Below are 20722 nucleotides of genomic sequence, written 5' to 3' on the forward strand. Positions count from 1 at the left end.
ATGTCATATGTTTTATTATGATTTGGTTAATAAAAAATTCAATTTGCATCTATCCATGGTGTGGTACTTGTCAAAACACTGAAGGAAAGGTGGCGGAGTGGGACCTTTTAACCTCTCATGTTGTTTTTCCTGTCCCTGCAAGGAGGAGGAGGACGTCCTCCAATGTGCTGTCAGGATGGACTCCTGGAAGCCGAATTACCGGTAGATCTAATACCCTTTTTTTTTTCCTGACTGAATTGGAAAACTGCTGCATGTCACTTCTTTCAGCATTTTTGCAGCAAAAAACACAGGTATCAGGTTTTGCTGCATTATACATATATAGCTGGGATAAGGCTGCGCAGAATGTGTGTTGTGACCGCCCATGGGTTTCCCTCAGGTCCTCCTGCCCTCCAGATGACGCCTAAATCTTGACTTTTTGGATCAGCCTATCAGGGATCAGTATGCAGATTGAGGGGTGTGTCCTGTCTGCTTGAGGCTGCTGCTGAGGATTGTGCATCCAGGATCTGTCAGCTGCAGATTAGTGCGGAGATCACAGGAGTGAGGTGCGTACATGTGTGTGTATATAATATATAGAATGTCTTTATTCTCTGTCTGTACATATAATATACATATGATATACAGTGTGTATCTGTCATTGTGTGTGTACATTACAATTTGTACATTGCAATTTGTTACCATCTTTTCAGTTAGCCATTAAAAGGTATCAACCACTGAGGACTCTCAATTCTAAATATTTTTCTATCTACTGGCTAACACGGTACCAAGATATATACTGTATCTTTCCTGTACATTACATGGATCATGTTGGAATGCAGCTCATTTATCAACAATTTCCAGCTCTTTCCTAACTTCAGTTTCTATAAGATAAGGGTGGATGCAGTAGCAGGGTCACGGTGTATCGGTATGGAGATGATGTGCGTGCGTGTGTCTACACTGTCACTGACGTGTGTGATGTATGGGCTGTGTATGTAATGAGTATGGTGACTATAATGTGTCTTTGTATGTGTGCTATGTATCAGTGATGTATGTGTGCTATGTATTAGTGATGTATGTGTGCTATGTATTAGTAATGTACAGTATGTGTGCTATGTATTAGTGATGTATGTGTGCTATGTATTAGTGATGTATGAGTGCTATGTATTCGTGATGTACAGTATGTGTGCTATGTATTAGTGATGTATTTGTGCATTGTGCTTTGTGTACCTCATCCGATGTGCAGGACTATGCTGCACTCTATATACGTGTGTGATATATATGTATTAGTGATGTATGTGTGTATTGTGTACTTGTGTAATGTACTGATCTGATGTGTATGACTGCTGTACTCTATATACGTGTGTGATGTATGGGCTGTGTATGTGATGTGGCTGTAAGGCTACGTTCACATTTGCGTTGCGTCGGGCGCAGCCGCGGCGACGCATGCGTCATGCGCCCCTATATTTAACATGGGGGGCGCATGGACATGCGTTGTGTTGCGTTTTGTGACGCATGCGTTTTTTTGGCGCAAGCGTCAGGGCGCAGAGGACGCTGCATGTTGCATTTTTTTTTGCGCTAAAAAATGAACGCATGCGTCACAAAACGCTGTGTTTTGCTGCGTTTTGCATGCGTTTTGTGTGCGTTGTGCGTTGCGTCGCCGACGCAGCACACAACAAAGTAAATGTGAACGTAGCCTAATGTGTACACATGTCTTTGTATGTGTGATTTGTATTAGTGATGTATGTGTGATATGTATTGATCCGATGTGTATGACTGCTGTACTCTATATACGTGTGTGATGTATGGACTGTGTATATGATGTGTATGGTGGCTGTAATGTGTCTTTGTATGTGTGATATGTATTAGTGATGTATGTGTGTAATGTATTGCTCTGATATGTATGACTTGCTGTACTCTATAGACGTGTGTGATACGTTTATATCCGGACATCGCTCTTCCTCGTGAGTTGCGGATATCGATCTCTTGCTTTACTTCCATCCTCCAGACGTTTTTCTATCGCTCTTTATTTTGATGACTCTTCCCTCCACGTAGTTCGATCTTTGCTGATATTGATACATGAGCCCGTGCACATATCACAGATTTTTCACATTTGTTTTCCACCTTGTTGTGCAGAATTTTCCTTGAGTTACGGTTTGGAGATTGCACCATGTGGACGAGTGACGCCACAATGTTCCTTGTGGTCCTGGCCGTGGCTGTTGGCCTTGTAGTCGCCTCTCCAATACAATCCACCCCATTCCCAGACCTTGATGATGATTATTTGGACAGCGTGGAGCCCCGCCCTGTAGTTGACGGCAGCCTGATCGGTATAATGCAGGAGGTAGAGAAACTGATGAAGGACACGGATGCCAAGCTGAGGAACGCTGTGAAAGAGGTAAAATGCTGCGCTGCACTACCAGATACATCCTTTGAGTGGCGCTGTTTATGGGCAAAAATAACCACGAAAGTTCATGCTAATCTCTGACATCTCCTTTGAGGACCCCATAATCAGTGCTGTGGACAGAAGAAAAGTGGGACCCTTAAATATCAACATGGGTGCCTTTTATGGTGCATAGCTTAGCCACCTAGGACAGAATAGAATGAGGGTTTTTTTTGCCCTCTGCACCCTTTCCGTGACCTTTGGGCCAAGTTTTTATAACTGTAGTTCCTCTAGAGAGAATCATGATGCCAGGGAACGGGACCAGCCAGATATTGGCCCCCTCCTACTAAAGTTTGTAAACTCTTCCCTGGGAACGAGGGTCCTAATTACAAAAAGAATAATGCAACCACATTGTACGGGCTGGTGACACAACTTCCTTGGACTACTATGGGCCCATGTTGGATATGGGGGTGGCAGTCACACTGGGCCCAGGAGCAAAAGGCGACCCTAAAGTTACGAAAGTGGGGTAGCTATTGGAAATTTTGCATTCTGACCCATAAATTACAAGCTTCGCCATTAGGTGGCGTGTTCCATCAGATGCAAAAGTATGAAGGTTTTTCTTCCACGGAAGGGTCTCTGTTGCCCCTCAATCACATAGTCAGGCCAGGCCATGTATTACTCAAGCAGCTTTGAAATAGGGGAGCTTGGGCGTGCGAGTGAGTCGGACCCCCTATATCGCTGTACGCACACAATGACACCATTTACTTCTTATATTGTGGAGATAAACTTCTCGCCTGGGCAGCTGTAGGAGCTGCAGGGTCTTCTCAGATCCGGATCGGCTCCGCAACCTTCGTCAGGATGATATTTTCCCCTGTAACTGAGGCCAGTGTGTCTGCGCCGGGAACAGGGACAAATTGGCAACAAAAATGATACTTTGTTGTAAAGGTCTCACGTGACCATAATGTATCTAAAAAAAACAATGCAAAAAACTACAAATAAAATAAAGAGAAATAAATAAAGCCCCAACTAGCACAAAACACAGATAGAGATCAATTACCAGTGACCCCAAACTATACATATCTTGTAATGGGACATAGGAGCTGGAGACATCCGTCATAGATCCGCACAAAACGAGAACTCTACATGGGAGCTACAAACAGAACGATTATTCCTGGTATTCAGCTTTCTACCCTAATGTGGTTTTTATTTTGCAAAAGCTTTGACCCAAACTAGAATGGATGCAATTGCAACAAACCTTCAGCTGTCTAAGCAGAACGCTACTATTCTCTGACAGCAAACAGAGATATTGAAAATGGCAAAGAACTAAAGGACAAAGGATATTCGGACGTCATGTGTTACATTTTATATGGTATCTAATGGGTTAACTCCGTCTTGACTTCTGCAGACTTTGGATTTTCTTTACTTCGGAATGTTACTTTTTCGGCTCTGATTTTGTCACGTGCTTCCATATTACCGCAGATCCTTTTTTTTTTTTTTTTCCTTTTCTTGGCAACGTGTTATATAAAAACATAGAGGACGTGTAGGATGAAATAACGGGGCCGAGAATTTCCAGAAAAATCACCGCATGGAAAATTACCAAAAAAAACCCAGCTCATTTCTTTCCATGGGACAAAACCAAATGTCTGAAAGGAGAGATGAACGAAAAGTATGCCTCTTAAAGGGGCAGCGCTAGCATGACTTAAAGGAAGCCTTCACTTTTATATAACATGTCATACTTTTAGGTTATCTGGTTAGACATGCTATAAGATTGCCAGGGGTAAAATTGGGATAGATGGGGAGGCAGACATACAATAGAAGCTGGCTCTGATTTATATAGGGTCCTATGCTCCAGTCCCTACCAAAGCAGCTTCTGTTATTTACTTTTAATGACTTGTGAGCAGTAACTTGTGGTAGCCACATAACTATTTGGTCACATATCTGGCAATGGGGTGAAGCTTAGTTCATGTCTGTTTCCAAAGGATTATCAGAAGAACTGAACATGCAGCTTTGGATGTGATTGGAGTACAATACACAAAAAGCGTAAAATTGTATTAATTTGGTGCCTAGCAGTTATTGAATGCATCATTCACATTTCTCAGAATTGACTTCTGGAAAAGCTGGGTGACCTTGTTACAGAAGTGAGCAGGGACGTAATGATCGCGGTCGCAGAGGGCGTGCAAGCCACTGGTGGCGCACCAGCAGGGGCTGGCTGGCACTTTTCAGCCTGGGAGGCAATCACAAGGCGGTGGCCCTCCCTTTCCCTGCTTATATCTGGCCACTGCATTAGGGTATGTGCACACGTCCGGATTTCTTGCAGAAATTTCCTGAAGAAAACCGGAAATTTTCTGCAAGAAATCCGCAATTTTTTTTTGCGTTTTTTTCACTTTTTTTTAGCATTCTGCAAGCGTAATTAGCTTGCAGAATGCTAAAGTTTTCCAAGCGATCTGTAGCATCGCTTGGAAAACTGATTGACAGGTTGGTCACACTTGTCAAACATAGCGTTTGACAAGTGTGACCATCTTTTTACTATAGATGCAGCCTATGCAGCATCTATAGAAAAAGATAGAATGTTTAAAAATAATAAAAAAATTAAAAAAATGGTTATACTCACCTGCAGGCGTCCGTTCCTATAGATGCCGGTGTGGTTCAGGACCTTCCATGACGTCGCGGTCACGTGAGCGGTCACATGACCGGTCTCAACCAATCACAAGACCGCGACGTCATCGCAGGTCCTTCACCGCACACCAGCTATAGAAACCGAAGCGGCAGCATGCAGCGGAGAAGCGGGAATACATCGAAGGTGAGTATATGACTATTTTTTATTTTAATTCTTTTTTTTTTGACCAATTATATGGTGCCCAGTCCGTGGAGGAGAGTCTCCTCTCCTCCACCCTGGGTACCAACCGCATATAATCTGCTTACTTCCCGCATGGCGTGCACAGCCCCGTGCAGGAAGTAAGCAGATCAATGCACTCCTAGGTGTGCGGAATCCCCTGCAATTCCTCATTTTAATGAACATGTTGCTTTTTTTTCCGCGATGCGATTTTTTAGTGGAAAAAAAGGCTACATTTGCACAAAAAATGCGGAATACACTGAAAATAATGGGAGGCATATGTTAGCATTTTTTTTCGCGTTTTTATCACGTTTTTATAGCGAAAAAACGCGAAAAATCCTGAAGGTGTGCACATGGCCTTAAAGTAGCAGAGATAATAGGCTTTAAAAACAGGCTGGTACACAGATATGGGAACAGAACGGAGCTTGCTGCATAGATATGGTAGCAGAACCAAACTTAAGGCCCCGTCTCACATAGCGAGGTCGCTAGCGAGATCGCTGCTGAGTCACAAGTTTTGTGACGCAACAGCGACCTCAGTAGCGGTCTCGCTATGTTTGACACGTACCAGCGACCAGGCCCCTGCTGTGAGATCGCTGGTCGTGTCGGAATGGCCTGGACCTTTTTTTGATCGTTGAGGTCCCGCTGACATCGCTGAATCGGTGTGTGTGACACGGATTCAGCGATGTCTTCGCTGGTAACCAGGGTAAACATCGGGTTACTAAGCGCAGGGCCGCGCTTAGTAACCCGATGTTTACCCTGGTTACCATCGTAAATATAAAAAAAAACAAAAACGTACATACTCACCTTTCGGTGTCCGTCAGGTCCCTTGCCATCTGCTTCCCGCACTGACTGACTGCCGGTCGTACAGTGAGAGCAGAGCGCAGCGGTCATTGGTAAATCATTTTGTGAGACGGTACCTTTACTCCAGAGATATGGTAGCAGAATCAAGCTTACTCCAGAGATATGGGAACAGAACGGAGCTTACTACAGAGATATGTGAGCAGAACAGAGCTTACTACAGAGATATGGGAGCAGAACTGAGCTTACTCCGGAGATATGGGAGCAGAACCAAGCTTACTACAGAGATAAGGGAACAGAACAGAGCTTACTATAGAGATATGGGAGCAGAACCGAGCTTACTGCAGAGATATGGGAGCAGAACCGATCTTACTCCAGAGATATGGGAACAGAACAGAGCTTACTACAGAGATATGTGAGCAGAACAGAGCTTACTACAGAGAAATGGGAGCAGAACAGAGCTTACTATAGAGATATGGGAGCAGAACCGAGCTTACTGCAGAGATAAGGGAGCAGGACCAAGCTTACTGCAGAGATATGGGAGCAGAACCGAGCTTACTACAGAGATAAGGGAGCAGAACCGGGCTTACTAGAGAGATAAGGGAGCAGGAGCAAGCTTACTACAGAGATATGGGAGCAGAACCAATCTTACTGCAGAGATATGGGAGCAGAACCGAGCTTACTACAGAGATATGGGAGCAGAACCGAGCTTACTACAGAGATATGGGATCAGAACCGAGCTTACTACAGAGATATGGGAGCAGAACAGAGCTTACTATAGAGATATGGGAGCAGAACCAAGCTTACTACAGAGATATGGGAGCAGAACTGAGCTTACTACAGACATAAGGGAGCAGAACCGAGCTTAATAAGTCTACTACATGGAACCAAGCCTGCTACATAGAAACTGGAGCAGAACCGAGATTACGACATACATACGGTACCATAATCTAGATTACTACATTGATACAGTACCAGAACCAAGCTTACTGCTTAGATATGGTGCCATAACGGAGCTGTTGTGAACTATACTTCTTGGCTCCCTCTTGTGGTCACTAGTGGTATGGCACTGGGATTGTCTTTCCCCAGCTTGGTACCCACCTGGTTCGTTAGGCCAGGGGTGTTGCTATTTAAACTTCCTGGATTCTCAGTCTGGTGCCTGGCATCGTTGTAATCAGTTCATTTCTGTTTGCTCCTGTCTGCTGGTCCTGGTTCTTTGCAAGATAAGCTAAGTCCTGCTTCCTTATTTTTGGTTATTTGCATTGTCCTAATTTTTGTCCAGCTTGTACAAAATGTGATTCCTGATATTGCTGGAAGCTCTAGGGGGGCTGATATTCTCCCCCCACACCGTTAGTCGGTTTGGGGGTTCTTGAATATTTAGCGTGGATATTTTGATAGGGTTTTTTGCTGACCGTATAAGTCATCTTCCTATATTATGCTATTAGTCAGTGGGCCTCTCTTTGCTAAAACCTAGTTCATTCTTACGTTTGTCTTTTCTTCTTACCTCACCGTTATTATTTGTTGGGGGCTTGTATCTAACTTTGGGGTCTTTTCTCTGGAGGCAAGAAAGGTCTTATTTTCCCTTATAGGGTTAGTTAGTTCTCCGGCTGGCGCGACACGTCTAGAATCAACGTAGGTCAGCCTAGTTACCACTTCCCTATGAGCTGGTATTTTGTGTTTGCAGACTTTGTTGTAACCTCTGAGATCCTCTGTCATTGGGGTCATAACAGTATGCCAGGCCTAAGTGAATAGTTAATGCATTGCAGAAGTGGGAGTAAAAGAAAAGAAATTCTGAGTTTTTTTTTTTTTTCTTCCTCCCCTTTTTCTCTGAGTGGCTTTAAGCTTTGCTGCAGACATGAATGTCCAGACTCTGATTACTAGTGTGGATCAGCTTGCTGCACGTGTGCAGGGCATTCAGGATTTTGTTACTAGTAGTCCTATGTCAGAACCTAAAATACCTGTTCCTGAGCTGTTCTCTGGAGATCGATTTAAATTTAGGAATTTTAGGAATAATTGTAAATTGTTTCTATCTTTGAGACCTCGTTCGTCTGGAGACTCAGCTCAGCAAGTTAAAATTGTTATCTCCTTTTTGCGTGGCGACCCTCAGGATTGGGCTTTCTCGTTGGCGCCAGGAGATCCGGCATTGGCAAATATTGATGCGTTTTTTCTGGTGCTCGGATTGCTTTATGAGGAGCCCAATCTTGAAATTCAGGCAGAAAAAGCTTTGCTGGCTATCTCTCAGGGCCAGGATGAAGCTGAAGTGTATTGCCAAAAATTTCGGAAATGGTCCGTGCTTACTCAGTGGAATGAGTGTGCTCTGGCCGCAAATTTCAGAAATGGCCTTTCTGAAGCCATTAAGAATGTGATGGTGGGTTTCTCCATTCCTACAAGTCTGAATGATTCTATGGCGCTGGCCATTCAGATTGACCGGCGTTTGCGGGAGCGCAAAGCCGCTAATCCTCTGGTGGTGTTGTCTGAACAGACACCTGATTTAATGCAATGTGATAGAATTCAGACTAGAATCGAACGGAAAAATCATAGACGTCAGAATGGGTTGTGTTTTTACTGCGGTGATTCTACACATGTTATATCAGCATGCTCTAAACGCCTAACAAAGGTTGTTAGTCCTGTCGCCATTGGTAACTTGCAGCCTAAATTTATTTTGTCTGTGACTTTAATTTGCTCATTGTCTTCCTACCCTGTTATGGCGTTTGTGGACTCAGGTGCTGCCCTGAGTCTTATGGACTTGTCGTTTGCCAAGCGCTGTGGTTTTGTTTTGGAGCCTTTAGTAAATCCTATCCCTCTTAGAGGAATTGATGCTACGCCATTGGCGGAAAATAAGCCGCAGTTTTGGACACAAGTGACCATGTGCATGACTCCTGAACATCGGGAGGTGATTCGTTTTCTTGTTCTGCATAAAATGCATGATTTGGTCGTTTTAGGTCTGCCATGGTTACAGACCCATAATCCAGTTTTGGATTGGAGGGCTATGTCTGTGTCTAGTTGGGGCTGTCAGGGAATTCATTGCGATTCCCCGCCGGTGTCTATTGCTGCCTCTACTCCTTCAGAAGTTCCTGAGTATTTGTTTGACTATCAGGATGTATTCAGTGAGTCCAGGTCCAGTGTTCTTCCTCCTCATAGGGACTGTGACTGCGCTATAGATTTGGTAGTAAATTTCCTAAGGGAAGATTATTTAATCTGTCTGTACCCGAGCATGCCGCAATGCGTTCTTATATCAAGGAGTCTTTGGAGAAGGGGCATATTTGTCCATCCTCTTCCCCTCTTGGTGCGGGATTCTTTTTTGTGGCCAAGAAGGACGGATCTTTGAGACCTTGTATAGACTATCGGCTTCTGAATAAAATCACTGTTAAATTTCAGTATCCTTTGCCTCTATTGTCGGACTTGTTTGCCTGGATTAAGGGTGCCTATATTCTGCTATTAGTCAGTGGGCCTCTCTTTGCTAAAACCTAGTTCATTCTTACATTTGTCTTTTCTTCTTACCTCACCGTTATTATTTGTTGGGGGCTTGTATCTAACTTTGGGGTCTTTTCTCTGGAGGCAAGAAAGGTCTTATTTTCCCTTATAGGGTTAGTTAGTTCTCCGGCTGGCGCGACACGTCTAGAATCAACGTAGGTACGTTCCCCGGCTGCTGCTAGTTGTTGTGCTAGGATCAGGTATACGGTCAGCCTAGTTACCACTTCCCTATGAGCTGGTATTTTGTGTTTGCAGACTTTGTTGTAACCTCTGAGATCCTCTGCCATTGGGGTCATAACACGGAGCATACTTACAAACATACATACAACAATACGGCTACACAGTGCCTAGTACTATCACCACTACACAGTGAATACATAATATTATAATATCACCATTACCTCTACATGAAACTACACTCTATACAAAGACCAATGATGCCACCATACACTCCCTGACTGTTGTGATTTTGCTTTTTGCTCCCTCTAGTGGTCATTAGTGATTTGACTCTGGAGCTTCTGTCTTTTCCTATATCCTCACCTGGGCCGTTAGTTCAGGGGCGTTGCTATATAAGCTCCCTGGACCTTCAGTTCAATGCCTGGCATCGTTGAAATCAGAGCTAATCTGTTGTGCTCTTGTCCTATGATCCGGGTTCCTGTATTTCAAGCTAAGTCTGCTTCCTTGCTTTTTGCTTTTGTTTTGTTTGGTATTTTTGTCCAGCTTGTTCCAATCTGTATCCTGACCTTTGCTGGAAGCTCTAGGGGGCTGGTGTTCTCCCCCCGGACCGTTAGACGGTTCGGGGGTTCTTGAATCTCCAGCGTGGATTTTTATAGGGTTTTTGTTGACCAGATAAGTTATCTTGCTATATTCTGCTGTTAGTAAGCTGGCCTCTCTTTGCTGAACCTGGTTCATTTCTGTGTTTGTCATTTCCTCTTACCTCACCGTTATTATTTGTGGGGGGCTTGTGTCTTGCTTTGGGGTTCCTTTCTCTGGAGGCAAGAGAGGTCTTTGTTTTCTTCTCCTAGGGGTAGTTAGATTCTCCGGCTGGCGCGAGTCATCTAGCGATCACCGTAGGCATGATCCCCGGCTACTTCTAGTGTTGGCGTTAGGAGTAGCTATTTGGTCAACCCAGTTACCACAGCCCTATGAGCTGGATTTTTGAATCTCGCAGACTTACACGTTCCTCTGAGACCCTGTCCACTGGGGTCATAACACTGACAGTCAGTCCATTAACTAATCAATATTTCTGCATTGATGCAAATTTATTTTCGTAACCTAAACCACATTTTGGAGGGTTTCAACTTTCAAAAGAATAATTTATACAACCAATGGATGAATTTAACATCAGGTTATAAGCTTTTATTTACATAACATGGATAAGCGACATAACTTCTATCAGGGAGTGTACACCTTTTACTACTTGTATACTACAATACTGATCATTAATTTAAAAAAATCACAATGCTAAGTGCCATTGTATACAGGAACTCTGTATTTACTGTCAGTGTAAAGATAATACAGTGATCACTCGTGACATTATACACAGGAGATCTGTATAAGGAGTCGGTGTACAGGTAATACAGTGATCACCACTGCCAGTGATATTATACACAGGAGCTTTGTATATAATATACAGTGTATAGTGTCAGTGTATAGGTAATACACTGACTCACTAGTAACGTCTCTAGCTGAAGTCCTTCATCTTTGCTTTTTATTTTCATCCAGCACAGACCGCCGTCACTTCTTCCAGCCAGGACTCGTCTCTGCACAAAATAACACAGTTACCTAGAGCATGGCTTCCAGAGCACATTCCCCACTTTTTCCCTTTCTTCTACACTACACATCTGAATACAGAGGTGCACCCACAATCAATATATAATTGGTTATTATGCAACCTCATAGATTGTAAGCTTGCGAGAAGGGCCCTCATTCCTTTTGGTATCTGTTGATCTATGTGTTTATTGTTATGCTTAATGTCCATTGTCTGTACAAGTCCCCTCTAAAATGTAAAGTGTTGCGGAATATGTTGGCACTATAGAAATGAATTATTAATTATTATTTATTATTAACCCACCATTCCAAATATAAATTATAATCCACCACTGTGCACCCACTAACTATAAATAGCCACTTTCCCCATTTAATATATAAATTAATTAGCACCTGTACTCTTTCCCCCAATTCATTACCAGTCACTTCATCCTCAACGCCCCACACTATGTACCACTCTAACCCTAACCCCGATTCATTACAGTTACATGCCCCTCCCGACCCAATTCATTGTCATGTCTTTCTCTCCCACCCTCTATTCATTATCAACTGCTCTACCCCACAATCAATACATCATTTACTCCCCCACCCTTAAAATTCATTATTTGTTCTTCCCCTAGATCATTTGCTCTCCCCACCCCCTCTTCAATGATCATTTGCTCTCCCCACCCCCACCTTCAATTAAATTGTTGTCCCCTGTCCCTCACACTGAATTCATCATTTGCAGTCCCCCCACTTTAAATTGAAGTCCCCTTACTTCATTCATTGCAGTCCCCTATCACCCCCTCACTTCACCTGCAGTGCCCCTTCATCATTTGCAGCCCCCTATCCCCCTTCCATTTAATCATGAGCAGTCCCACCTCAGGCACACTTCATCATGTGCAGTCTTGCAGTCCCCTTCCCCCCACTTCATCATGTGCAGTCCCCTTACCCCCGACTTCATCATGTGCAGTCACCCTTACCCCCCACTTCATCATGTGCAGTCCATCTTACCCCTCACTTTATCATGTGCAGTCCCCATTACCTACCACTTCATGTGTAGTTCACCTTACCCCGCACTTCATCATGTGCAGTCCCCCTAACCCCCAATTCATCATATGCAGTCCCCCTTACTCTCTCCCACTTCATCATGTGCAGTCCCCCTTACCCCCCACTTCATGTGCAGCCCCACTCTCCCTTCATCATGCGCAATCCCTCTTATGCCCACATCATCATGTGTGGCCCCATTCCACCATGTACAGCCCCACTCTCTCCACTTCATCATGTTCATTCTCCTTTATCCACTAAACTCCATCATGTCCAGCCCCACTCCCCCTTCATCATGTGCAGCCCCACTCAACCTTCATCATGTGCAGCCCCACTTACCCCCTCACTCCATTATGTGCAGTCTCCTTTAACTCCCAAATTCCATCATGTGCAGTCTCCTTACACCCCCCCACTTAATCACTTGGAGTTACCCACCATTAAATTTATTTTATAAAGAAAACAAAAAAGTTTTTCATACTTACCTCACCAGTCGCTTCCCTGCAGCACCTCTCTGCTTCTAGTTTTCGGGGCATGTCAGTGAGTGCGTGATGATGCCATCGCGCATGTTCGACACCTAACCTGGAACTATAGAGAACATGAAGGGAGCAGGAGCTGTGCAGCCATCAAGGTGACAGCCAAGCATAGCTCCCGGCCCCAGCGCAGACGTGTGCGCTAACTGTGATGCGGCTGTGTCTGCTGCCGACCGCATCACAGTACAGCGGACATGGCTGTGCACAATTTGCTGTGTGGCTGTAGCCACCACCAGGCAGCCGGCCCTGAACAGCTGCTGGGGGAGTGGCCCGGGGGGCATTTGCCTCTTTGCCACCTGGGCCAGTCAGCCCCTGCGCACCAGTGACGTCATGTGCTGCCCATGGTTTGCACACTGAAGTCACCTGCCGGCTTCTGCACTGGCTATAGAAGAGGACACCGCATGCTGTGGAAGCGGAGAAGGTGAGAAGAATTATTTCATCTTTTTCTTTACATTTGTTGGCGGAGAGCTGCAGAACAGGGACATTACTACTGGGAGAAGTCCAGGATGGGGGACATTGCTACTGGAAGGGGCCCAGGATGAGGGACATTGTTACTGGAAGGGGCTCAGGATGAGGGACATTGTTACTGGAAGGGGCTCAGGATGAGGGACATTGTTACTGGAAGGGGACAAGGATGGGGTACATTGTTATTGGAAGGGGTCCAGAATGAGGGACATTGTTACTAGAAGGGGACAAGGATGGGGGACATTGTTATTGGAAGGGGTCCAGAATGAGGGACATTGTTACTAGAAGGGGACAAGGATGGGGGACATTGTTATTGGAAGGGGTCCAGGATCAGGGACATTGTTACTTGGAGGGGCACAAGGTGAGGCACATTGTTACTGGAAAGGGCCCAGGATGAGGGACATTGTTACTAGAAGGGGACAAGGATGGGGGACATTGTTATTGGAAGGGGTCCAGGATCAGGGACATTGTTGCTTGAAGGGGCCCAAAATGAGGGACATTGTTACTGGAAGGGAACCAGGATGGGGGACATTGTTACTGGAAAGGGACCAGGATGGAGGACATTATGCCAGGAAGGAGTCCAGGATGGGGGGACTATATGCCAGGAAAGGATGACATTGTAACTGGAAGGGGCCCCCTGGATGGAGACATTATATCAGGATGAGAGACATTATTACTGGAAGGGGCCCAGGATGAAAACATTATATCAGGAAAAATCCCGGGATGGAGGACATTACACCAGGATAGGGGACATTATTACAGGAAGGGTCCAGGATCGGGGACATTATTACAGGATGGGGGGACATTGTTACATGGGGGTGAACACATACGTCTTCACAGGATCTGAAACACTACTTGGGGCCATACATTTGCTGAACATGCAGGTGGGAGTCCAGGTCCAAATTTTGCACCAGGTCCCATCAGACTCTAGTTACATCACTGGAAGCAAGGGTTGCACCACTACTACCTGAATAGGTAGGAGTTTGGAAAGTTGGATGACCGCTCCTGTGGGAGCACGTTTTGATTCTTCTTTGCAGAGACTGGTGGCTCAGGAGCTGCAGCATCGTCGTGTACTCCTTTCCCGGGCACTGCTGCAGTTTTTAATGTGTATAAATTATGGATGATTCAGGATATTTTAAGCTCAGTTTGATATCTGAGTCAGAATGTAAATTACCTGAGCAGATTCGCATGATGGCGGAAGAAAAATGAACTCCTCACCCTCAGTTATTATTGTCATTTCAAAAATATCAGATAATGACCAGTCGTCAATAAAAAAAGAATCAAGAGTCCACCGCATTCTATCCGTGATTCAGAAAATCATTCCGTTGGTTTCTGTTACTTTATTGTAACATATTCATGTTTTGTTTTTTTAGCTGGATGCAGAAAAAAATTCAGAAGACAAAGTCTCCCTAGAAGACCTGCCACCCAATTATCACAATGAGACAGTAAAAGAAACAAAGGTGGGAAATGCCACTATTGTGACCAGGGAGGAAATCATCAAGGTAATGATGCCATTGGATAAACGATTAACTTGTAACCTATTTGCTGCATGTGTTGGGCGCTGCTGGCATGGATTGGGCGCTACTAAATGATGTTGGGTTGCAGTAGTTTGGCTCCTGCTGAGCTCTGCGCATTAGGGTACATTTCCACTGGCGAGGAAAACGGACGAGTGCAATCCGATAAAAAATCGGATTGCACTCGTACCAATTTTATTCAATAGGTGTCTTTTCATTTGCGATTTTTTTCTCGGCCGAAATCGGACTGAGAAAAAAATCGCAGCTTGCTGCGATTTGCTGCGAGTCTCGGACGAGACTCGCCAATGCAAGTCAATGGGTGCGAGAAAAAAATCGCACAGCACTCGCACCATGCGAGTTCTGTCCCATTTTTACGCACCGGTGTCCTTTGAAAAGCCGGCAATTCAGCGCGGTGTACAGTAAAATCACACTGACAGGTTAGAATAGAGTAGATATATACACATAGAATGTGTATATATACATATATATATATACACGTCAGTGAGACACCTATATATGTATATTTATATTTAATGCAGCGCTAGATAGCATAAAAGCCGCTAATTCAATTGCCGGCTTTTGCTCTCTCCTTCACAAACCCGACATGATATGAGACATGATTACATACAGTAAACCATCTCATATCCCTTTTTTTTTGCATATTCCACACTACTAATGTTAGTAGTGTGTATGTGCAAAATTTGGCCGCTGTAGCTGCTCAAATAAAGGGTTAAATGGCGGAAAAAATTGGCGTGGGCTCCCGCGCAATTTTCTCCGCCAGAGTGGTAAAGCCAGTGACTGAGGGCAGATATTAATAGCCAGGAGAGGGTCCATGGTTATTGGCCCCCTCTGGCTACAAACATCTGCCCCCAGCCACCCCAGAAAAGGCACATCTGGAAGATGCGCCTATTCTGGCACTTGGCCACTCTCTTCCCACTCCCGTGTAGCGGTGGGATATGGGGTAATGAAGGGTTAATGCCACCTTGCTATTGTAAGGTGACATTAAGCCAGATTAATAATGGAGAGGCGTCAATTATGACACCTATCCATTATTAATCCAATTGTTTGAAAGGGTTAAAAAACACACACACACATGATTTAAAAGTATTTTAATGAAAGAAACACAGCGGTTGTTTTAATATTTTATTGCTCTCTCAATCCATTTGCAGACCCTCGATTGGCAAAACAATAAACACACAATATACATACCTTCTGCTGACCCGTCACGTCCCACGAAGTAATCCATCTGAAGGGGTTAAAATAATTTACAAGCAGGAGCCCTGCAAATGCAGCTGTGTGCTCGTGCTTGTAATTCCCCGGCGAATGAAGGAAATGTAGGTCATTGACCTACATTTCCTTCAGTCGCGGTGATGCGCCCCCTGGTGGATGTCCTCATATGACCTGGAGCGTGGGAAAAAGTTCCCAGGCTGCAGTTCATGAGAACATCCAGCAGGGGCGCATCACCGCAACTGAATGTAAGTATAGATCACTCTGCTTTCCTTTCAGCACCCGGGGATTACAGGCACGAGCGAGTGGTTTATCGCAGCTCCTGCCTGTAATATTAGTTAACCCCTTCAGATGGATTACCTCGTGGGACCTGACAGTTCATCAGAGAGGGTATGTATATTGTGTGTTTATTGTTTTGCCAAGGGAGGGTGTTGCTGATGGATTGAGAGAGCAATAAAATACTAAAACAACCTGTTTGTTTCTTTCATTAAAATACTTTTAAATCACGTGTGTGTGTGTGTGTGTGTGTGTGTGTGTGTGTGTGTGTGTGTGTGTGTGTGTGTGTGTGTGTTTTTTTAACCCTTTCAAACAATTGGATTAATAATGGATAGGTGACATAATTGACGCCTCTCCATTATTAATCTGGCTTAATGTCACCTTACAATAGCAAGGTGGCATTAATCCTTCATTACCCCATATCCCACCGCTACAGGGAGTGGGAAGAGAGTGGCCAAGTGCCAGAATAGGCGCATCTTCCAGATGTGCCTTTTCTGGGGTGGCTGGGGGCAGATGTTTGTAGCCACGGGGGGGCCAATAACCATGGACCCTCTCCTGGCTATTAATATCTGCCCTCAGTCACTGGCTTTACCACTCTGGCGGAGAAATTTGCGCGGGAGCCCACACCAATTTTTTCCGCCATTTAACCCTTTATTTGAGCAGCTACAGCGGCCAAATTTTGCACATACACACTACTAACATTAGTAGTGTGGAATATGCAAAAAAAAGGGGATATGAGATGGTTTACTGTATGTAAACCATGTCTCATATCATGTCGGGTTTGTGAAGGAGAGAGCAAAAGCCGGCAATTGAATTAGCGGCTTTAATGCTATCTTGCGCTGCATTAAATATAAATATACATATATACAGGTCCTTCTCAAAAAATTAGCATATAGTGTTAAATTTCATTATTTACCATAATGTAATGATTACAATTAAACTTTCATATATTATAGATTCATTATCCACCAACTGAAATTTGTCAGGTCTTTTATTGTTTTGATACTGATGATTTTGGCATACAACTCCTGATAACCCAAAAAACCTGTCTCAATAAATTAGCATATCAAGAAAAGGTTCTCTAAATGACCTATTACCCTAATCTTCTGAATCAACTAATTAACTCTAAACACATGCAAAAGATACCTGAGGCTTTTAAAAACTCCCTGCCTGGTTCATTACTCAAAACCCCCATCATGGGTAAGACTAGCGACCTGACAGATGTCAAGAAGGCCATCATTGACACCCTCAAGCAAGAGGGTAAGACCCAGAAAGAAATTTCTCAACAAATAGGCTGTTCCCAGAGTTCTGTATCAAGGCACCTCAATGGTAAGTCTGTTGGAAGGAAACAATGTGGCAGAAAACGCTGTACAACGAGAAGAGGTGACCGGACCCTGAGGAAGATTGTGGAGAAGGACCGATTCCAGACCTTGGGGAACCTGAGGAAGCAGTGGACTGAGTCTGGTGTGGAAACATCCAGAGCCACCGTGCACAGGCGTGTGCAGGAAATGGGCTACAGGTGCCGCATTCCCCAGGTAAAGCCACTTTTGAACCATAAACAGCGGCAGAAGCGCCTGACCTGGGCTACAGAGAAGCAGCACTGGACTGTTGCTAAGTGGTCCCAAGTACTTTTTTCTGATGAAAGCAAATTTTGCATGTCATTCGGAAATCAAGGTGCCAGAGTCTGGAGGAAGACTGGGGAGAAGGAAATGCCAAAATGCCTGAAGTCCAGTGTCAAGTACCCACAGTCAGTGATGGTGTGGGGTGCCATGTCAGCTGCTGGTGTTGGTCCACTGTGTTTCATCAAGGGCAGGGTCAATGCAGCTAGCTATCAGGAGATTTTGGAGCACTTCATGCTTCCATCGGCTGAAATGCTTTATGGAGATGAAGATTTCATTTTTCAGCACGACCTGGCACCTGCTCACAGTGCCAAAACCACTGGTAAATGGTTTACTGACCATGGTATTACTGTGCTCAATTGGCCTGCCAACTCTCCTGACCTGAACCCCATAGAGAATCTGTGGGATATTGTGAAGAGAAAGTTGAGAGACGCAAGACCCAACACTCTGGATGAGCTTAAGGCCGCTATTGAAGCATCCTGGGCCTCCATAACATCTCAGCAGTGTCACAGGCTGATTGCCTCCATGCCACGCCGCATTGAAGCAGTCATTTCTGCCAAAGGATTCCCGACCAAGTATTGAGTGCATAACTGAACATTATTATTTGATGGTTTTTTTGTTTGGTATTAAAAAACACTTTTATTTGATTGGTCGGGTGAAATATGCTAATTTATTGAGACAGGTTTTTTGGGTTATCAGGAGTTGTATGCCAAAATCATCAGTATTAAAACAATAAAAGACCTGACAAATTTCAGTTGGTGGATAATGAATCTATAATATATGAAAGTTTAATTGTAATCATTACATTATGGTAAATAATGAAATTTAACACTATATGCTAATTTTTTGAGAAGGACCTGTAGGTGTCTCACTGACATATATATATGTATATACACACATTCTATGTGCATATATCTACTCTATTCTAACCTGTCAGTGTGATTTTACTGTACACGGCGCTGATTTGCCGGCTTTTCAAAGGACACTGGTGCGTAAAAATCGGACAGCAATACGGATGTCATACTGATGTCATACGGATGATGCGATTAAAAAATCGCATTGCACTCACATTGCACTCGCATGACACTCGCATGACAATCGCATACGTTACATCCATTTTTTCGGTCCAGATTACGGACCGATTTGTCTCTCGGCAGTGGAAATGTACCCTTAGTCCTTCCGGCAGTAGTTTAGTTTCTGCTGGAATCCACTGTGGCATTTTTGGGTTCTGCTGTAGTATCCTGAGTCTAGTTGGGCTCGTCTACAGAAGTTTGGATCCTGCCGGATCTACTGTTCTACAGTAGGTTGGGTCCTAATACGTTGTGTTGCAACATTTGGGTCCCGCTGGACTCCATTGTGGTAGATTGATCACTACTGGTTTCTGCAGTAGCTTGGGTCCTCCTAAACATTTTTCTCCATTACTTTGGGTCCTTCTGAATTTTTCTACAATAAGTTGGGTTCCAATAGGCTCTTCTGCAATCATTTTGGTCTTGCTGAGCTCTATTTTTAGAGCTTGGTTTCTGCTGGGTAATTCTAAGCTCTGGTACACTTTATTGGGATAAATTATTCTTGCTGAGCTCTACTGAAGTAGGACCAATGTTAAGTTTTGTTTAAACCTCCCCCACAGAAGTTATTAGAAATTTTATGGAAGAAAATGAAAACTTTATACAGCAGCATATTGAGAATTTATGTCCCTCATATACATTAGATTACACTAATAATTTATCCTTGAGACATTGCAAAATTCTGCATTTTTATAATATGCATCATCGTTACCTTATTTCGTTTACTTCTCTTCCAAACACTGATGCAGTCCTGTTTCAATTCCCAGTTCATGCTCCTGTCCAAAAACTGCTCAGCAAAAGATTCGTACACCGTACTCAAACAATATATGTGCAGATATTAAGTGCTAGGGAGTGCAGTGGGCAAAATTTAGATTACTGAGATGGCTTAATAGTCCTGATAAAATTATCTGTATTTAGTGCACACTTAAATCCATGGACAGTGGGAATGATCCTGGTTGTCTGAAGTAGAGCCCTCCTGAGAGCTGATGAAGCACAGAAAAAGTCATGGACATGGGAGTGGGAGAACCTGATTATTGAGGATGCTAGTCTTAGCTCGTTGGAGTGTAGATATGGTAGTAGAGTGACAAATGGGAGGAGTTGTAGGACAGTGCAGCACTGTGGAGAGCTTTGTGGGAGAGTGCAATGACTGGTACTAGGTGGCGGCATCGGTGTAGCTGCTGGACAGAAATATGACCCTGACTGCTGCATTCAGGATAATGGCAAATGCATTTAGTGACAAGAAGAGCAATTAGTGACTTACAATTAGTTGTGAATTTAAGATGAAAAGGAACCAGAGCAGCAGTAACGGTGTTTAGTTATTTTTTTAATAATAATAAGATAGAAGGTTAAGGGATTAACAAATCCAGGAACATTATCAATAGATGAAATCATAGTCAGGAACAAAGCCGGGGTCAGGTACCAGGTGATCAGTAAAAGCCAAGTCTGGCGAGCAGTATGAATACCGCAGCGCCTGGTGACAGAGGCAGAAAATGTCCAGGTAAAGATGTAACCCTCAGAAGGCCACAGGTAGATTGTGACGATCCTTCAATAAAGGTCCAGCAGTGATGGTGGATCTGCTGTACTAAAGGGCGCTAGATGTGGAGATTTCCAGTCTTTCAGATGGTTCTGGGGGCCTGGAGCAACAGTAACAACATGCAAATGCACTAGCAGCACTGGATAATCCACGCCAGCCGGATGATAAGATCTTGTGGAGGAGGGAATCTGTGAGAAGAGAAGTAAATATATTGTAAGTGACGGGACTCCATATTACAT

The 20722-nt window shown here is 44.1% G+C and overlaps 2 protein-coding genes across 2 annotated transcripts in view; one reads left to right on the plus strand and one right to left on the minus strand.

Annotated features, from left to right (window-relative positions):
* Positions 1-388: 388 nt before the first annotated feature.
* DKK3 (dickkopf Wnt signaling pathway inhibitor 3) overlaps positions 389-20722 on the plus strand; it is a 109345-nt gene continuing 89011 nt past the window's right edge. Inside the window, exons 1-3 of the mRNA XM_077287242.1 lie at positions 389-542; positions 2110-2368; positions 14623-14751. Coding sequence (XP_077143357.1) covers positions 2144-2368; positions 14623-14751 — 354 coding nt within the window. The 5' untranslated portion in view covers positions 389-542; positions 2110-2143. The remainder of the gene's footprint in view (positions 543-2109; positions 2369-14622; positions 14752-20722) is intronic.
* LOC143806562 (microtubule-associated serine/threonine-protein kinase 1-like) overlaps positions 20059-20722 on the minus strand; it is a 34735-nt gene continuing 34071 nt past the window's right edge. The window contains exon 19 of the mRNA XM_077287241.1: positions 20059-20671. Within this exon, the coding sequence (XP_077143356.1) occupies positions 20532-20671 (140 nt within the window). The 3' untranslated portion in view covers positions 20059-20531. The remainder of the gene's footprint in view (positions 20672-20722) is intronic.

This window comes from Ranitomeya variabilis, chromosome 2 (assembly GCF_051348905.1).
Source record: "Ranitomeya variabilis isolate aRanVar5 chromosome 2, aRanVar5.hap1, whole genome shotgun sequence".
In the NCBI taxonomy this organism is placed as follows: domain Eukaryota; kingdom Metazoa; phylum Chordata; class Amphibia; order Anura; family Dendrobatidae; genus Ranitomeya; species Ranitomeya variabilis.